Source organism: Mastigoproctus giganteus, chromosome 8 (genome assembly GCF_048544385.1).
Source record: "Mastigoproctus giganteus isolate SK-2022 chromosome 8, ASM4854438v1, whole genome shotgun sequence".
In the NCBI taxonomy this organism is placed as follows: Eukaryota; Metazoa; Arthropoda; class Arachnida; order Uropygi; family Thelyphonidae; genus Mastigoproctus; species Mastigoproctus giganteus.
The window spans coordinates 216577998-216592333 of NC_143582.1; the positions used below are offsets into that span (position 1 = coordinate 216577998).

Sequence of the window (14336 nt, forward strand, 5' to 3'; positions counted from 1 at the left end):
CTCAGCTGGATATCATCATTCTTCTCTTTCTTGGTGATTCCCTTCTACTTTTGTCTCTCTCTCTCTTAAGGTAACTTGGGATTTTTTTTTTTTTTTTGTTTGTGCAGCATAAGCCTCAGGCTTCCATGCACCATATAGCTAACAATAATAATAATAATAAATTTCGTGTGTTCCGAGGTCGATTTTTTGTTTGCTGGATGAAAAACTCGAGCTTCCGGGAGAAAAAACCATGCTACCCTCACCCGAGACTGATGAACTCTGCCGTGTTGTCAAAAAGACCCATAAAAATTCCTCCCGGGATTCGAATCAGCTCTTTTCCACCCAGTGTGCGGGGAACAGCGATACTACCGTGCTACCCACGAGGGCCCCTCGACAAGACGTTCCATTTTCTAAAAAGAGGCACCCTACAATCATGCCACTTTGAATCTCTGTGATACCTTTACTTGTCCCATAACTGCTACTTTATCAATTTGAGTTGCCCCTTTTTGAAATTACCATTGCTCCGGCATATAAAGCTGTTTGGCCTCCTGCGCACGAAGCTGTTTGGCTTTTTATACTCTTAGTAATAATTCATTACGGATGAGGTTGTCATAATTCAGTGATAACTGAGTGTAGATGACAATACCAACCTGTGCAGGAACTCATATAAATACTCCTCTGGGAGTGGGGCTGGCATTTGACTTTCAAATGCAGGATCATGCTATTAGGCAATCTGACTTTGTGGGTCACTTGACCTCACAACCTTTTCTCTTCTTCCTGAGGTAGGGTGGGCTCCCCCAGGGGGGGGAGCCCACCCTACCTCACCCTCTCTCTTCTGCTTACCTTCTTTCTTCTCCTCAATCTCTCACCCCTTCTCCTATTTCAAAAAAAAAAAAAAAAAATTTTTTTTTTTATTTATTTTTTTATTTTTATTTATTTTATTTTATTTATTTTTTTATTTATTTTTTATTATTATTTTTTTTATTAATTTTTTTTTATTATTATTATTTTTTTTATTTTTTTATTTATTTATTTTTTTATTTTTATTATTTTTTTTATGTTATTTATTATTTATTATTTTTATTTTTATTTTATTTTATTATTATTCTTTATTTTATTTTATTATTATTTTTTTTTTTTTCTCGGCCCTCCCTGGGAAGCTCAGGCTAACCCCAGGGTCGGCCAGCCAGAGTTCTCTTTCCACATACCTGGTCCGGCTCCCAGTGCCAGTGACGGTAACTAGCAGTCTGTGGTGTTCCACAGACCCTAGGCTAAGCGGCCAGATGAACAACATAACCCGCACTAAGCAAACATGAACATACACTAACATATGATATCTGGCCTTGACAGTACTGTACTGTCTTACTTCACAAGGGATTCAAATGCGGAGTTGTGCGAAAGCACCGGTGCCGCTTGTCAAAAAAACACTATGTCACACTATGTCACTATGACAATACCAACCTGGATGAACCAATTTTAGATTTGTACGCAGAAGGTAATGTGGACACTGGTCGCTCTATCTTTCCGAAAAAAGAAAAAATTAAATTGGAGAAACAAAAAAAAAATAGACTGGACCTAAAACACATACTGAATCAAACTCAATATTAAAAACAAATAATGGATCACAGCATACCGTTGAATTGTAGAGGCCCACATAGCAATATTGATAATATCTGACTTAATAAACAGTAAAAGTCTAGCAAGCATATGTCCACAAGAAACTAACCTTATACTTCATTCATCACAGAGTGGGACCTTACTTATAGTCTCTGAAGAAGAATATTTCACTAACTTAGAAATCAAAAGATAATCAGTGTCAACCGAATAATGACCAAAAACATAGAAATCTCATTCTTATCAGATCCATCATCTTAACATTTTGCACTCCAGATTTGTCATCCACAATAAAAGCTGATTATTTAAACTGCCGAATTCGGGTTACATTCCGAATCCTATTTGTTGTTTTAAAAGGCAGAAACACGGCCACTTCCAGCAGGCATGTAGAGGTGATGCCATTTGTTCTATTTGTGGTTCAAAGGATACACACACACACAAGCAGATTATTCAGCCTCAACTCTCATTTGCCTGAACTGCAAAGGCTATCATTCCTTTTCTAAATCATGTGAAATGTGGAAAACTGGAAAGAAAATTCAAAAATACAAATTAGAACAAAGTCCTGAGGCATGCTGACAAGTTATGTTGAAACAATCACCCAGGGGGCTCAACATTTGGTGAGTATGGGCTTGGCACACCCAGGGTCCTGAGCTGGATATCATCATTCTTCTCTCTTTCATGGCGATTCCTCTCTACTTCTCTCTCTCTCTCTCTCTCTCTCTCTCTCTCTCTCTCTCTCTCTCTCTCTCTCTCTCTCTCTCTCTCTCTCTCTCTCTCAGGGTAACTCTGGAATTTTTTTTGGCTGGTGCATCATAAGCCTCAGACTTCCTTGCATCATAGGGCTAATAATAATAATAACATGCCCCATCAATCCTATAAGTCTCATACTTGGACCTATCAACTGCAGTTCAAACAGATGTGTCAATACCCACCAACACTTCTATGGCTAACTGAGTTAAAAACTAATCTATCAACCTCTGGAAAAGACACTCATAAAAGTAAAACTAGCAAAGCCACTAAAACTCAAATTAGTAGCCCAACTGATACTCCAACGGTCTGAAATGACACGGAAAAATTTAAAACTGCAAGAAAACCGAATCGCCCACCAACAGATGGAAGTGGATGTACATTCAGATAATGAGGAAACATATTAGATCTTAATGTGAATGACACTATGGATACTGGGCACCTCATCTCTAAAAACAGACCAGAAGAATTGGCATATAAAAAACAGTCAGACGACTCTTCCACAGCTAAATCTAAATAATGTCCATCATACAATGAAACTGCTTAGGAGTAAGCAGTGATTTTGATGACTTAAGATTTACTGGCTCAGTTCTATTCCACAGAGGTATAACTACAGGAAACATTCTTGTCACCACAAATTTCGTCAAAAATTTATGACATAACGTACAGACGAGTTGGGAGCTCAGAGTCCCCTGCTCGTGGAGTAGCAGCTGTTTGTAGGTTAAACTCCCTATGCCCTTGTTTAAAAATCAAAGGTGAGTGAACTATTAATGTAGAACATTTTTTTTTTTTTTAATTTGGGAATGATATTTCAGACTTTTTCTTATATCAGAGCTGTAAATGGTCGCAGTCTGTGCTTTTATCAAAATGAATTGGTAACTCCTAGGATTTACCAGATTTCAAGCTTTTGCAGTGACATATACAATGTATAGCCTGGCCTCTGTAGACGAGAGGTCAGGAGCAGGAATGCAATTACACACTCCATTAAGTAGACTGGGTTTCAAGCCCCAGACTGATAAATATGGTTGATTTCTCAACCTGCACTGGACCAAAATGGCAGATTATGGTCCATTTTCTCAACGTGGCTTCTTGTGGACTCCATCCTGCATTCAATTGACAATGGCTGCAGATATATATATTTTATTTATACAATGTACAGCATACATATTTGGTGAATTTGATATGCATAAACAAAACACTTCACATTGCTTTACACTAAACCCTGTGACACTCTCACTAAGCTCTATATAATACAACTTTCTTTTATAAAAATTATAGTGTTTTGAAACTTATTTTTTCAAAGAAAAGTAACCGATGATATAAAAACATCCTGTTCTATATTGAGCCTTCTAATTTCATTCAAGGGGCGCATACGATGATGATATTCAAAGAAGTGCTGGTTATTTATGGCCACTAAGAAATTTGTTTCTTCGACTCGGATCAGCATCTGAAAGTTTGAATTGGGTGAGAAAGGAAAATGAGGAATATCTCTTTCCTCCATACTTTCCCAAGCTCCATTGCACATGGTATTTCGGACAATAGCAGATTCATCAAATCGGCAGCTTATGTGAAACGCGATATTCATATCGGGATTAAATCCATACCCGAAATTTATGGCAAATCTGAAAGAAAAAAAAAAAAATTAAGAAATCTTAGATTTAATTTTAAATCTAAAAAAATCTTAGATTCAATTTAAGATTTTTTCAATCTAAGAAATCCAATTTAATTTAAAATTAAATCTTAGATTTAATTTTAAATTGGCTTGCTTGCTTTAGATTATATTTATATATCTATAAAAATTAATTTAGTACATATATTCTTACTAAGAATTACTAGTCAATTCATAACATAAACTTGTTTAAGGCTTTGTTTTATAGAGTTCAGATTTTAACCAATTCCCATAGGTCATCAATTAACAAGATTATTGAAGGGTGCCATAACAATTTATCAAAAAGTGATATTCCAAGAATGCCAATACTGGCACATTGTTTTAGTTATATGGCACTTAACACCAAAGCCGGACCAAGGTATTTCGGCACCCTTTTACCAAGAAATATATATTTCTTGCCTCATTGTTCTTCTGTTTTTGGTACCCCTTAAAGAATAGGGCCCACAGGGCAAGGGACCAACTAGTCCATGCCTTAATCTGACACTACTGAACACACATCTAACATCTGTTCTCCTGAGCTTGCAACTGTGTTGTGCATCTATTTTATCTTTCTTGTTCCACTGTTGTTTTTCCTTCGATTGTTGAGTGCAGGTGTGTGCTAAATCGGTCTGCTTGACTGTAAGTGGCATCTGGTTCCACGGTGGGGAATCAGTCTGTTTGAAGACAGCACTTGCTGGTTAAAGTGTCTTTCGTCCAAACCAAGTCAAAAATCGACAATCGTTACTGAGTGTTTTCTGATATTTCCTGATTGAAATATGGATTTACAAGGCCTCATATATGATACGAGATAAGTTTAGTGAGGTCAGTACTTTTTTATTTATTTATTGGTGTGTGTGTGTGGCCCCAGCCAAACTATGACAATGAGATAAGTACTAAAACTAAAATAAACTATTATATTAGGGTCACCTGGAAAGTAACTTTCAACTACGCATGCGTATTGTGTCTCTAAATTGTGTGTGTTCTTCGGTCACTTTGCTGGACGAAAATCCCTTGCTATCTATGCCTGAGACCGGCTAACTCAGCCACCGAGTGAAAAAAGGCCCATAAAAGTTTCTCGTGTTATCAGCAGGATTCAAACATGGGCCTTTCCCACCTGGTGTGGGGAAGACGGTGAAGATATCACTGTGCTACCCAAGCAGACAGTGAGGCAAGTACTAAACTATTATATTATATTATTCAGGTCACCTAGAAAGTCACTTCAACTACCCATGTGTATTGTGTCTATAAATTGCATGTGTTTCTGTGGTCAATTTGCCTGCCTTGCTGGATGAAAAATCCTAGTTTTTCTGGGGAAGAAACTTTGCTATCTACACTTGAGACTGACTAATCAGACACAGAGTGAAAAAGGCCCATAAAAGTTCCTCACATCATCGATGTAATTCAAACCCAAACCTTTTCCACCCGGTGTGGGGAGGACAATGACGGTACCACTGTCCTTCTCACTGTATGTGCAGGTACCACAGACAGTGAGGTAAGTACTGCATGTATACAGTGGCGAATTTAGCACTTGAGAGGCCCCAGGCGCAATTCAATTTTGAGGCCCCCCCTCTAAATATTTTCGGTAGCACTATAGAGTGCATTCTACGTGCACGTTTTTACTGTAACATGCGTTCTAGATTTCGTGTTGCGGTTTTAATCATTTTGGTTGCGAAATTCTTTCATACATATTTTAACTAATGTTTAAATGAAAAAAAATGACACACCTACCATCCCTTCCAAATCTAGCATTAATGATAATATGTATTCTACTTCAGATCCACTTAGTTCTCATAGATATTTCATATAATATGTGGGGATATTCGCATAAGAGTTTACTAACCTCTCATATTAAATTATAGTTTTATTCAGTAACGGTAATCAAGATGAGTGTAAAAATTTAAAATAGAAACAATTTTTTTTTGAGGCCCCCTCGCTTTAAGAGGCCCCAGGCCCGCGCCTTGTGCACCTGTGCAGAAATCCGCCACTGTATGCATATGCATATAGGTAAAGGCGTTAGTTCAAATCTGCCATGTGTCACTGTAAAGATACAAACTACGTAAAAAAAGAACAGTCACGAATAATGTCATGTCTGCATAATAATGTTATGTTAATGTTGCTTTGTTGTGCTGGCCTGTAGGTTGCCCAGGATCAGTGATCACCTGGACAACTGACCCTAAGTACTCATCCCCACCATGGGAAGGTGGACCAGATTAGTAGCATGAACTCATACTGTGTAGTCTAGCACAGTGGTTCCCAATCTTTTGTCATTCAAGTCATACTTAAAGTTTAAAGGTGAACATTAACAGCACACCGAAATAGTGATTGCCATCGAACTCAATGCAATTTTTCCTAATCTTGCAGCACACGGTTGGGAACCACTGGTCTAGTGGGAAACCCGCCAACACTAAACACTCCAATCCACTCCTCTGGTGGCCCAAGCCAGAGGGGAAAAAACAGAGTGTGACAGCCTACAATTATACACTACACTTACCTTCATATAATAAATAACTGACTCTCAACTGAGTACCATACAGCATCCAAAAGAATAAAAAAAAAAAACACGCAATTTACATATTACTAGCAACTCATCCAGATCATAGACAGTTGTGGGTATTGAGAACTCTAATATCACAAACAGACTTCTACAACTCCAAATATCCTCCAAGTCTTCATACTATCCAATAGTATCGAGATTGATATGCAATTAAAGAAAATTGATCTGTGATTAACAACTCATTCAACTAGCAACTCATCCAGTTCATAGCCAATTGTGGGTACCAAGAACTCTAATATCATAAACAGACTTCTACAACTCCAATTATTCTCCAAGTCTTCATACTGTCCAATAGTATCGAGACATCTATGATTAAATGACTGCAATTAAACAAAATTGATCTGTGATTAAACGACATACAATGAAGAAGGCACCTCCATAGCCAGGTGCAGCAGTGAGTAGCACACGCTTCTTGATTAGACCGGAGTTCAAACCCGTGACCACCAAATACAGAGGATGCGGAAAGGTCAGGGAATGACCACCGCATATCCCCGGAGCAATATGGCCTTAGTTGCTAATACCCCTAAAAACCAAATAACAAACAAACAACAAACAATAAAGAACATATTCCATCAATAAAAAGGAGGATTACACTGTAAAATATGATCCAATAACCTCTTTAGCATTAGCAAAGGCACATGATGCAAGAAAGCAAGCTTATATAGCAAAAAAAAAAAAAAATTCACCCATCCACTCGCTCCAAACGTTTGTCTAGTTCTGCCTTGAATCAATTTAAGCTATCAACTTCTACAACGACAGATGTAAGTTATGAAACACCTGCTGGCTAAAGGCAAACTTCCACACATCTATTCTACAATTGTCTTTCGACAATTTGAATTTATGCCCTCTCAGTTGATTATTCTCAGCAAGAGGAAGAATCCCGTCAGTATTGAGCATGCTCAAACCATTCAAGGCTTTATACACCTCAATCAGATCACCTTGCAGGTGCCTAGTCTTCAGACACTAATTTGCTTACTTCCTTTGCCTCCTCCTTTAACATAACTGAATAGATTCCATCAATACCAGGGGCCTTTCTTATGTTTATCTTCAACAATTTCTCCTCCACTTTCCTCTCAGTTATTTCAAAATCATCTAGCTCACTGCCAGAGTTTAACTCATGTGCGAATGTAGATTCAAAATACTTCAAGAAGGATGTAGAGCTGCTGGAACGAGTACAGAGAAGGGCAACAAGATTAGTGAATGGAACAAAGGGGTGCTCTTATGAAGAAAGGCTTACGTTTTGCAAATTACAGTGTCTGGAGACTAAGCACCAGCGAGGTGATCTGATAGAGGTGTATAAAGCCTTGAATGGTTTGAGCATGCTCAATGCTGATGGGATTCTTCCTCTCGCTCAGAATAATCACCTGAGAGGGCATAAATTCAAATTGAGGAAAGACAGATGTAGGATAGATGTGCGGAAATTTGCCTTTAGCCAGAGGGTGGTTGGTTGGTGGAACAGACTTCCATCCCTTGTCGTGGAAGTTGATAGCCTAAATAAGTTTAAGGCTCAGTTGGACAGGTATTTTGAACGAACAGAGGGGTGAAGTGGAAGTGTTTTTTTTTTTTTTTTCTGGCTGATGCTGCATAAGCTTGCTTTCTTGCATCAAATGCCTCTTATAATGCTAATGCTCATTTAGTTTGTTAGCCACCTGAGCAGGATCATCAACAGTTGAACCATCAATATCCAGTGGACCAATCTGATTTATCCCTTTCCTTCAAGAGTTAAGAACTCTTGAAGAGAGAGTTAGGTAAAGAACTCTGTTGTTTTTCTTTGCATCCTTTGCCAATGGTTTCTCATAATTTGCCTTTGCCTGCCTAATCTCCTTTGTGACTTGATTACATACTAGCTTATATCTGCCGTAGGCTTCTGTGTCGCCTGATAATTTATATGCATCCCATACATTTTTTGTACTTGTGTAATTGTTAGTATGATAGCTGTATACCAAGTGGAATACATGGTTAATATGTGTTGTTCTAGCAGGCCCTCCCAAATGGGACTGCAGTGGGGGCAACTTACGTGGAACCCCCTGCACTGCTTACATCATTCCCTCCCATTTGTGGCATGATGTGAGATATGCTGACACCGGCTACAAATAGTCTGGCTGGTGTGGGATTATTCATAGGGAACTATTGACCTCAGTGCACCCCAGAGCATAGGGCATCCTATCCCTATGCTTTATTCCCAACATATCTATACTCCCTTCCCCACCTCCTATTCCTATTTTTTACCTGGTGGACCCTACCACCACAAACCTTTTACTTTTCTTGTCAGTCTCCCTCCTGTGTGGATGATGGGCTTCTTCCACAGGGGTGCTCCTCTATTCCTTTAACTTCCTACTTATTGGTGGACAGCCTTGTTATCATCCACCCTAACTTTCTTGCTCTTTTCCCTACCCCTCCACTGTCACCCCCTTTTACATCTTCCCTTTCTAGTGTTTTTTTTTTCTTTTTTTTCCCTTTTATACTGGAGCCCTCTCTGGCAGGCTCAGGCACAGTCCACGGTTTGCTCCTGCCAGAGTCCTACTGTACCCGATTGCCTCCCACAGGCCGTGGATGGAAACATGGGGTTCCACTAGGGACACTGGCGGCTAAATGCTGAAGAAACAACGGACCAACATAACCCCACTACCTTATACAAACTAACACAAATACTTACACTATCTCTGGTATTTACAGAGTTTGTACTGTGTCACAAAGCATATTTTGCAGTTTGTAGGGAATACCCCCAGTGCTGCTAGACAAGAAACACTATTCAGTAAACACCCGCTATTCGTGGTTTCGCATATTCGCGATCGCTGATTTAATATAAAATGAAACTTTAAAAAAATGTGAATTTTAAAGCGCCATGAATATTTTCTGCCATAAAAAAACATGGGTGTGGCTAAAATTATCTTTCCCGGTCAAAACAGCGTTCAGTGGGTGGGGGGAGAGGGGTGACAAAATCGCGAGCATGGATGTTTCTCACTAATCATTGTTCAGTATGTATTATGCACTTGTCATGGAAGGTTTGGTTGTTTGCTTTTAATTTATATGCTTATAAATTGATATGCTTACAAAAGTGATAAATCTACCGTTTTGCAGTGTAAAACAGACTTTTTCGAGTGTGTTAACGGAAGAAAGTGCCTTTATTGTGGACAAGTTCTTTTTTACCCGTACAAAAATATGGCTACGAATAACAAGGGAAGTGTGAAAATATTAAAGAAGGTGATGATATTAGCGAATAAAATTGAGTTATTAGACAAAATTTCTAATGGCGAAAGTGTCTCTTCAGTGGCAAAACATTATAAAATCAATGAGTCAACAGTACAATCAATCAAAAAATCTGAAGAAAAAATCTGCCGTAGTGTCCGTGAAAATGCGCTAATCGCTTCAAAAATTTGCCCTGTAACTCGTGATGTTAAATTAGAAAAAAATGGAAAAAGCTTTAAATCTGTTATAGAAGACCAAACGCAAAATAAAATTCCGTTAAGTTCACTCATCATTCGCGAAAAGGCAAAACTCCTTTATCAACACTTTAGCGAAACTGGTGATAGCACTGGCGGGATAAGTTTTTTTTTGCTAGCAAAGGCGCTGGTTTGAAAGATTTGTTTGAAATTTCTAATAAATATTATGTTTAATATTAAATTGTTTCTTATTGTCATTTCGATCTCTTATGCTTGCATTTCACTATGTACTGTCTATGTACATAGTCATATTATGAAGGTAGATATAATACATACATAGACAGAATTTTAGACTAGTTTTTCTTATATATTTCATACTTTGGAATAGAACCCCTTTATTACTATGGGAGCCATAACTCAATATTCGCGTTTTCGGTATTCACGACATTTCTCAGGAACGTAACCCCCGTGAATAGCAGTGGTTTACTGTACATTATACACTATGTTGTTTTTCCGTTAGCATGGAAATTTGCTCACATCGAGCCAGTTCTAAAAAATTATGACCTCTTTCCATTCCAATTATTGTCCCAGTGCTCTACTCTTTGCCAAGTAATGGAGAAAAACATCAAATGATTCACCTGATCAACAATCGATGTGGTTTCTATCAATGTCAATCCTCTAATGATATTCCGGTTTATGTTAATAAAACAAATTGTTATATATTTCTTATTGTTGGACAAATTCATTGCAAAATTGCAGAGGATCCAGAAGAACCAATTTATTGATAAGAATTGTTTGATAAACTCATGATATTTGGAGGAGAAATAAAAAATACAAATCAATTGGATTTTTATTTTTTTTGCTTTTGGAAAGGGGAAGAGATATAAGTGAACCTGTTGATCAAAAAAAAAAAAAAAATAGTAGTTCATCACTGGACAAATTCGATGGGAAAAGTTTAGTGAAACTCAAGCAGTTGTTGTTTTTGACATTTAGAAGGTTTGATTATGTTTTGCATAAAGGGTGTCTAAAAGTTCGCATCTTATGGATTGCCTTGCCATTTGTTTTTTACAATTGTGTTGCAAGTTTTCTCCATCACTACAAATGATGGTAGATGGCTCTCCATGTTCTAGTTTCTCAACTAATCAAGTGTCCTCAAAGTTTAGTTCTTTTCCTACTATTTTCCTCATGTATATAAATGACCTTCCACTGACTCAAAATTCTCTTCATAGTTTGCTCATAATAGCATACTACATTCAACCTTCCAGTTTGAAAAACCTTGTCCAGCACAAACAGCTTAAATTTTTTAAAGTATTCACTGCCAATTCATTAAATGCCAATTTCCAGGTGATAGGTTTCAAAAAACGTAGTTAATTTCAATCCTTCTAAAACTCAGTCCTATCTTATTTTTACCAAAAAAAAAAAAACAAAATACAGCACCCATGCTCATTTTTGATGGCACCCAGATTTGTAGACAAGATTGGATATTTTTATTGGGGATCACCCTAACTTCTAGTCTCCCTTGGCATAAGCACATCAGAAATATTTCTTCCTCTGCATCTAAAATTCTGGGTTTTATTTTTCTCTTTCAGCATTACTTTTCTTCAAAACAGTTATTGACTGTGCAAGTCTCAAGTCCATCCCACAATGGAATATTGTTCCCACATCTGGAGTGGTGCCTCCAAGACCTCTATTAAACTACTTGACTTTATTCAAAAGAGGGCAGTCAGGATAATTAATAGCCATTTCATACACATTCTTGCCAGTCTCTATCATGGAGACATTGAGTTTCTGTGGTGTGCTAGTTCTGTACATACTTCCATGGGCCCTGTTCTTCAGACCTGGCATATATAAAACTACTCTCTCGTAAAAACTAGTCCGAACACATTGTGCGACCGTTCAGCATCCATTTGCTGTCCAACTCAAAACTCACAGAACTAGCTTTTTATCTTCCTCATTTATTCTTTCTATCTCTATTAGATAGGACAACTTTTCATTCACTTGTATTTCTTAAATTATAATTTATAGAAATTCAGTCCAATGTCAATAAGTATCTTCTCTCTTCTCAACCTTAAATTCATGCATGGTGCAAAGTAGTACAGGTTCTAATAACTTTCATATTTGTGATTTTCATTAAAAAAAAATTAAATACAATAAGACATGAAGGTGAATTTACCCTTAGCTTAACCATCTGTATCATACAGTTTAAACAAATGCAGCTATTTTCTATGGAAATATCTCAAAGACATAAACTAATAATTGCACAGCTAATGAAAAGAGCTGTACAGCAAGAGGTGTTTTCAATTTTCATAGAAACCTTGCAAGCTGCACTTCAATATTATATTCATTGTTGACGTCACAAGATCTTTTCACAAAGGAAAAGACATAACAAATATGTTTCATTTTGTGCAGTGTATTTGTAATTTTAGCGCCAATCACTTTAAATAAATAATTAACAAGATATATGATGGCTATTTTTTATTTTCATAATCAACTAAAATGGTCTTATGAATAAAAAATTTACCATGAAATTTGCATAGATGATATACAAAAATGTGCAGCTCGAGGGGATATCCATATTCTATTAACTAACTAAATTATCTAATAAAAGACTAATTGCTATTTCAGTAGAGAACACTTACCTAAAAGGATTATTGGTTGGATAACCATTGATAGCGATCATCATTCCTGGTTGAAGGCCATTAAGCAAAGAGTGGTACAAGGGCATTACCTAGAAAAACAATAAAACTAGTACTGAACTCCAACAAGGTCAGTCATAGTCTTTTATACTCTTGGCAGCTATTCTCATTTTGTTTTTTATACGTTTATTTAAAACTTATTTTATACACTCACTGGCCAAAAAATTAGAAACCTTTTGCAATTGGCATCAACATATAATTAAACATATTGTATGAAAATGTAAGTTGTCACATGATATGATCACAAGTTCCTTAGTATAAGATAAATACTGCACACTTTCCTGGGCTTCTTAGGTCAGTCCAGTCATGGGTAAGACAGGTGCTCCTTCTGATTTTCAGAAAGGTATTATTGTTTGAGCACATTTAGCAGCATCCACAATTGAGAAAACAAAAATGAAATCACTACTGTGTCAAAAGTATACATGAAATGAGAATGCAACTATAAAAGGAAAAAGTGTGGCAGAAAATTGGTACTCAAAGAACAAGACAGCAGAAATTTAAAGCAAAGTGTAAGGTGCATCAGAACAGATGGTCCAGTGTGTAGCAAATGACCTCAATTCAATTTAGGCAAAGAAAAACTCATTTTAAACCAAACTATGTGGCAGGAGTTCAAGAATCTGGGATTTGATAGGTGTGTACCTATGTGAAAGCCACTTCTTTCTGTAAAAAATCCAAAAAATGGAGTGGTGATGCCAATGCCAAGACTGGAGCATGGAATAAACATCATGTGGCCTGATGAATCTCGATTTTCACCTTTTCACCATAGTAGGTGAAAGTGTGGTGTGAACCATGTGAAGCCATGCATCCAGACTGAAGCAGCTGGTATTATGATGTGGGATATGTTATGTTGGTACAAACTGGGTCTGTTGATACCATTAGAAGGCCTGTTACCTCAAATTTAACCCTGCAATGCTTCATTTTTATCTGGATTGCAATGGATTCTTTCAAAATGACAATGCAACTATCCACTATGCAAAAATTGTATCTGAGTTGTTCTACAAAATATTCTTAAGATTTCCAACATCTATCCTGGCCACTAGTAGCATAACTAGGGTGAGGCAGGTGGGGCACATGCCCTGGGTGCCAAATTTGGGGAAGCCGTTTTATGGTTAAAAATGCAAAAATTCCAAAAGAACAGTTTTCAAGGGGTGCCATTTTTTATTTGCCTTGGGTGCAATCAATCCTAGTTCTAGTTACGCCACTACTGGCCACCTAGTTCTCCAGATCTGAATCAAAAATTGAGAATGTCTGGGATATGTTGGAATTGGCAGTTCAGCTTTGTAGTACTCTACCAACCATAATATGGCAGCAAATAATTTGATGGAAGAATGTTGAAATCTAGAGCTAGTCTCCTCAGACATGTGTATGGGCTGTAATTCACGAAAAGGGTGGCCCTACTAGATACCGAATAAAGGGTTCTAATTTTTTTAGCCAGTGAGTGCATGATATCCTGATAGCAATCTAATATGGACATGTTGCTTCAAACATTCAGATCCTTGGAGACTGGAATAATTTGCTCTTTCAATTAGGGATGTAGTTAGTCTTTCCCAAGACGGGACAGAGGATTTTTCCCCATCAAGTTTTTGAGCTCACAAGACATGCATATTAGGACATTTTGAACACTGGGTGAAAAAGGTCTGACTGATTCTTGCCAATAATGTGAGGAACGTTTTATGGACCATGGCTAATTCAGCCATGACAGTGATAGTTATATG

General features: G+C 37.3%; 1 protein-coding gene across 1 annotated transcript in view; it reads right to left on the bottom strand.

Moving 5' to 3' along the window:
• Nucleotides 1-3541: 3541 nt before the first annotated feature.
• LOC150082285 (galectin-4-like) overlaps nt 3542-14336 on the bottom strand; it is a 46800-nt gene continuing 36005 nt past the window's right edge. Inside the window, exons 7-8 of the mRNA XM_090380103.1 lie at nt 12565-12653; nt 3542-3962 (exon numbers count right to left, since the gene is read on the bottom strand). Of these exons, the coding sequence (XP_090236229.1) occupies nt 3638-3962; nt 12565-12653 (414 nt within the window). The 3' untranslated portion in view covers nt 3542-3637. The remainder of the gene's footprint in view (nt 3963-12564; nt 12654-14336) is intronic.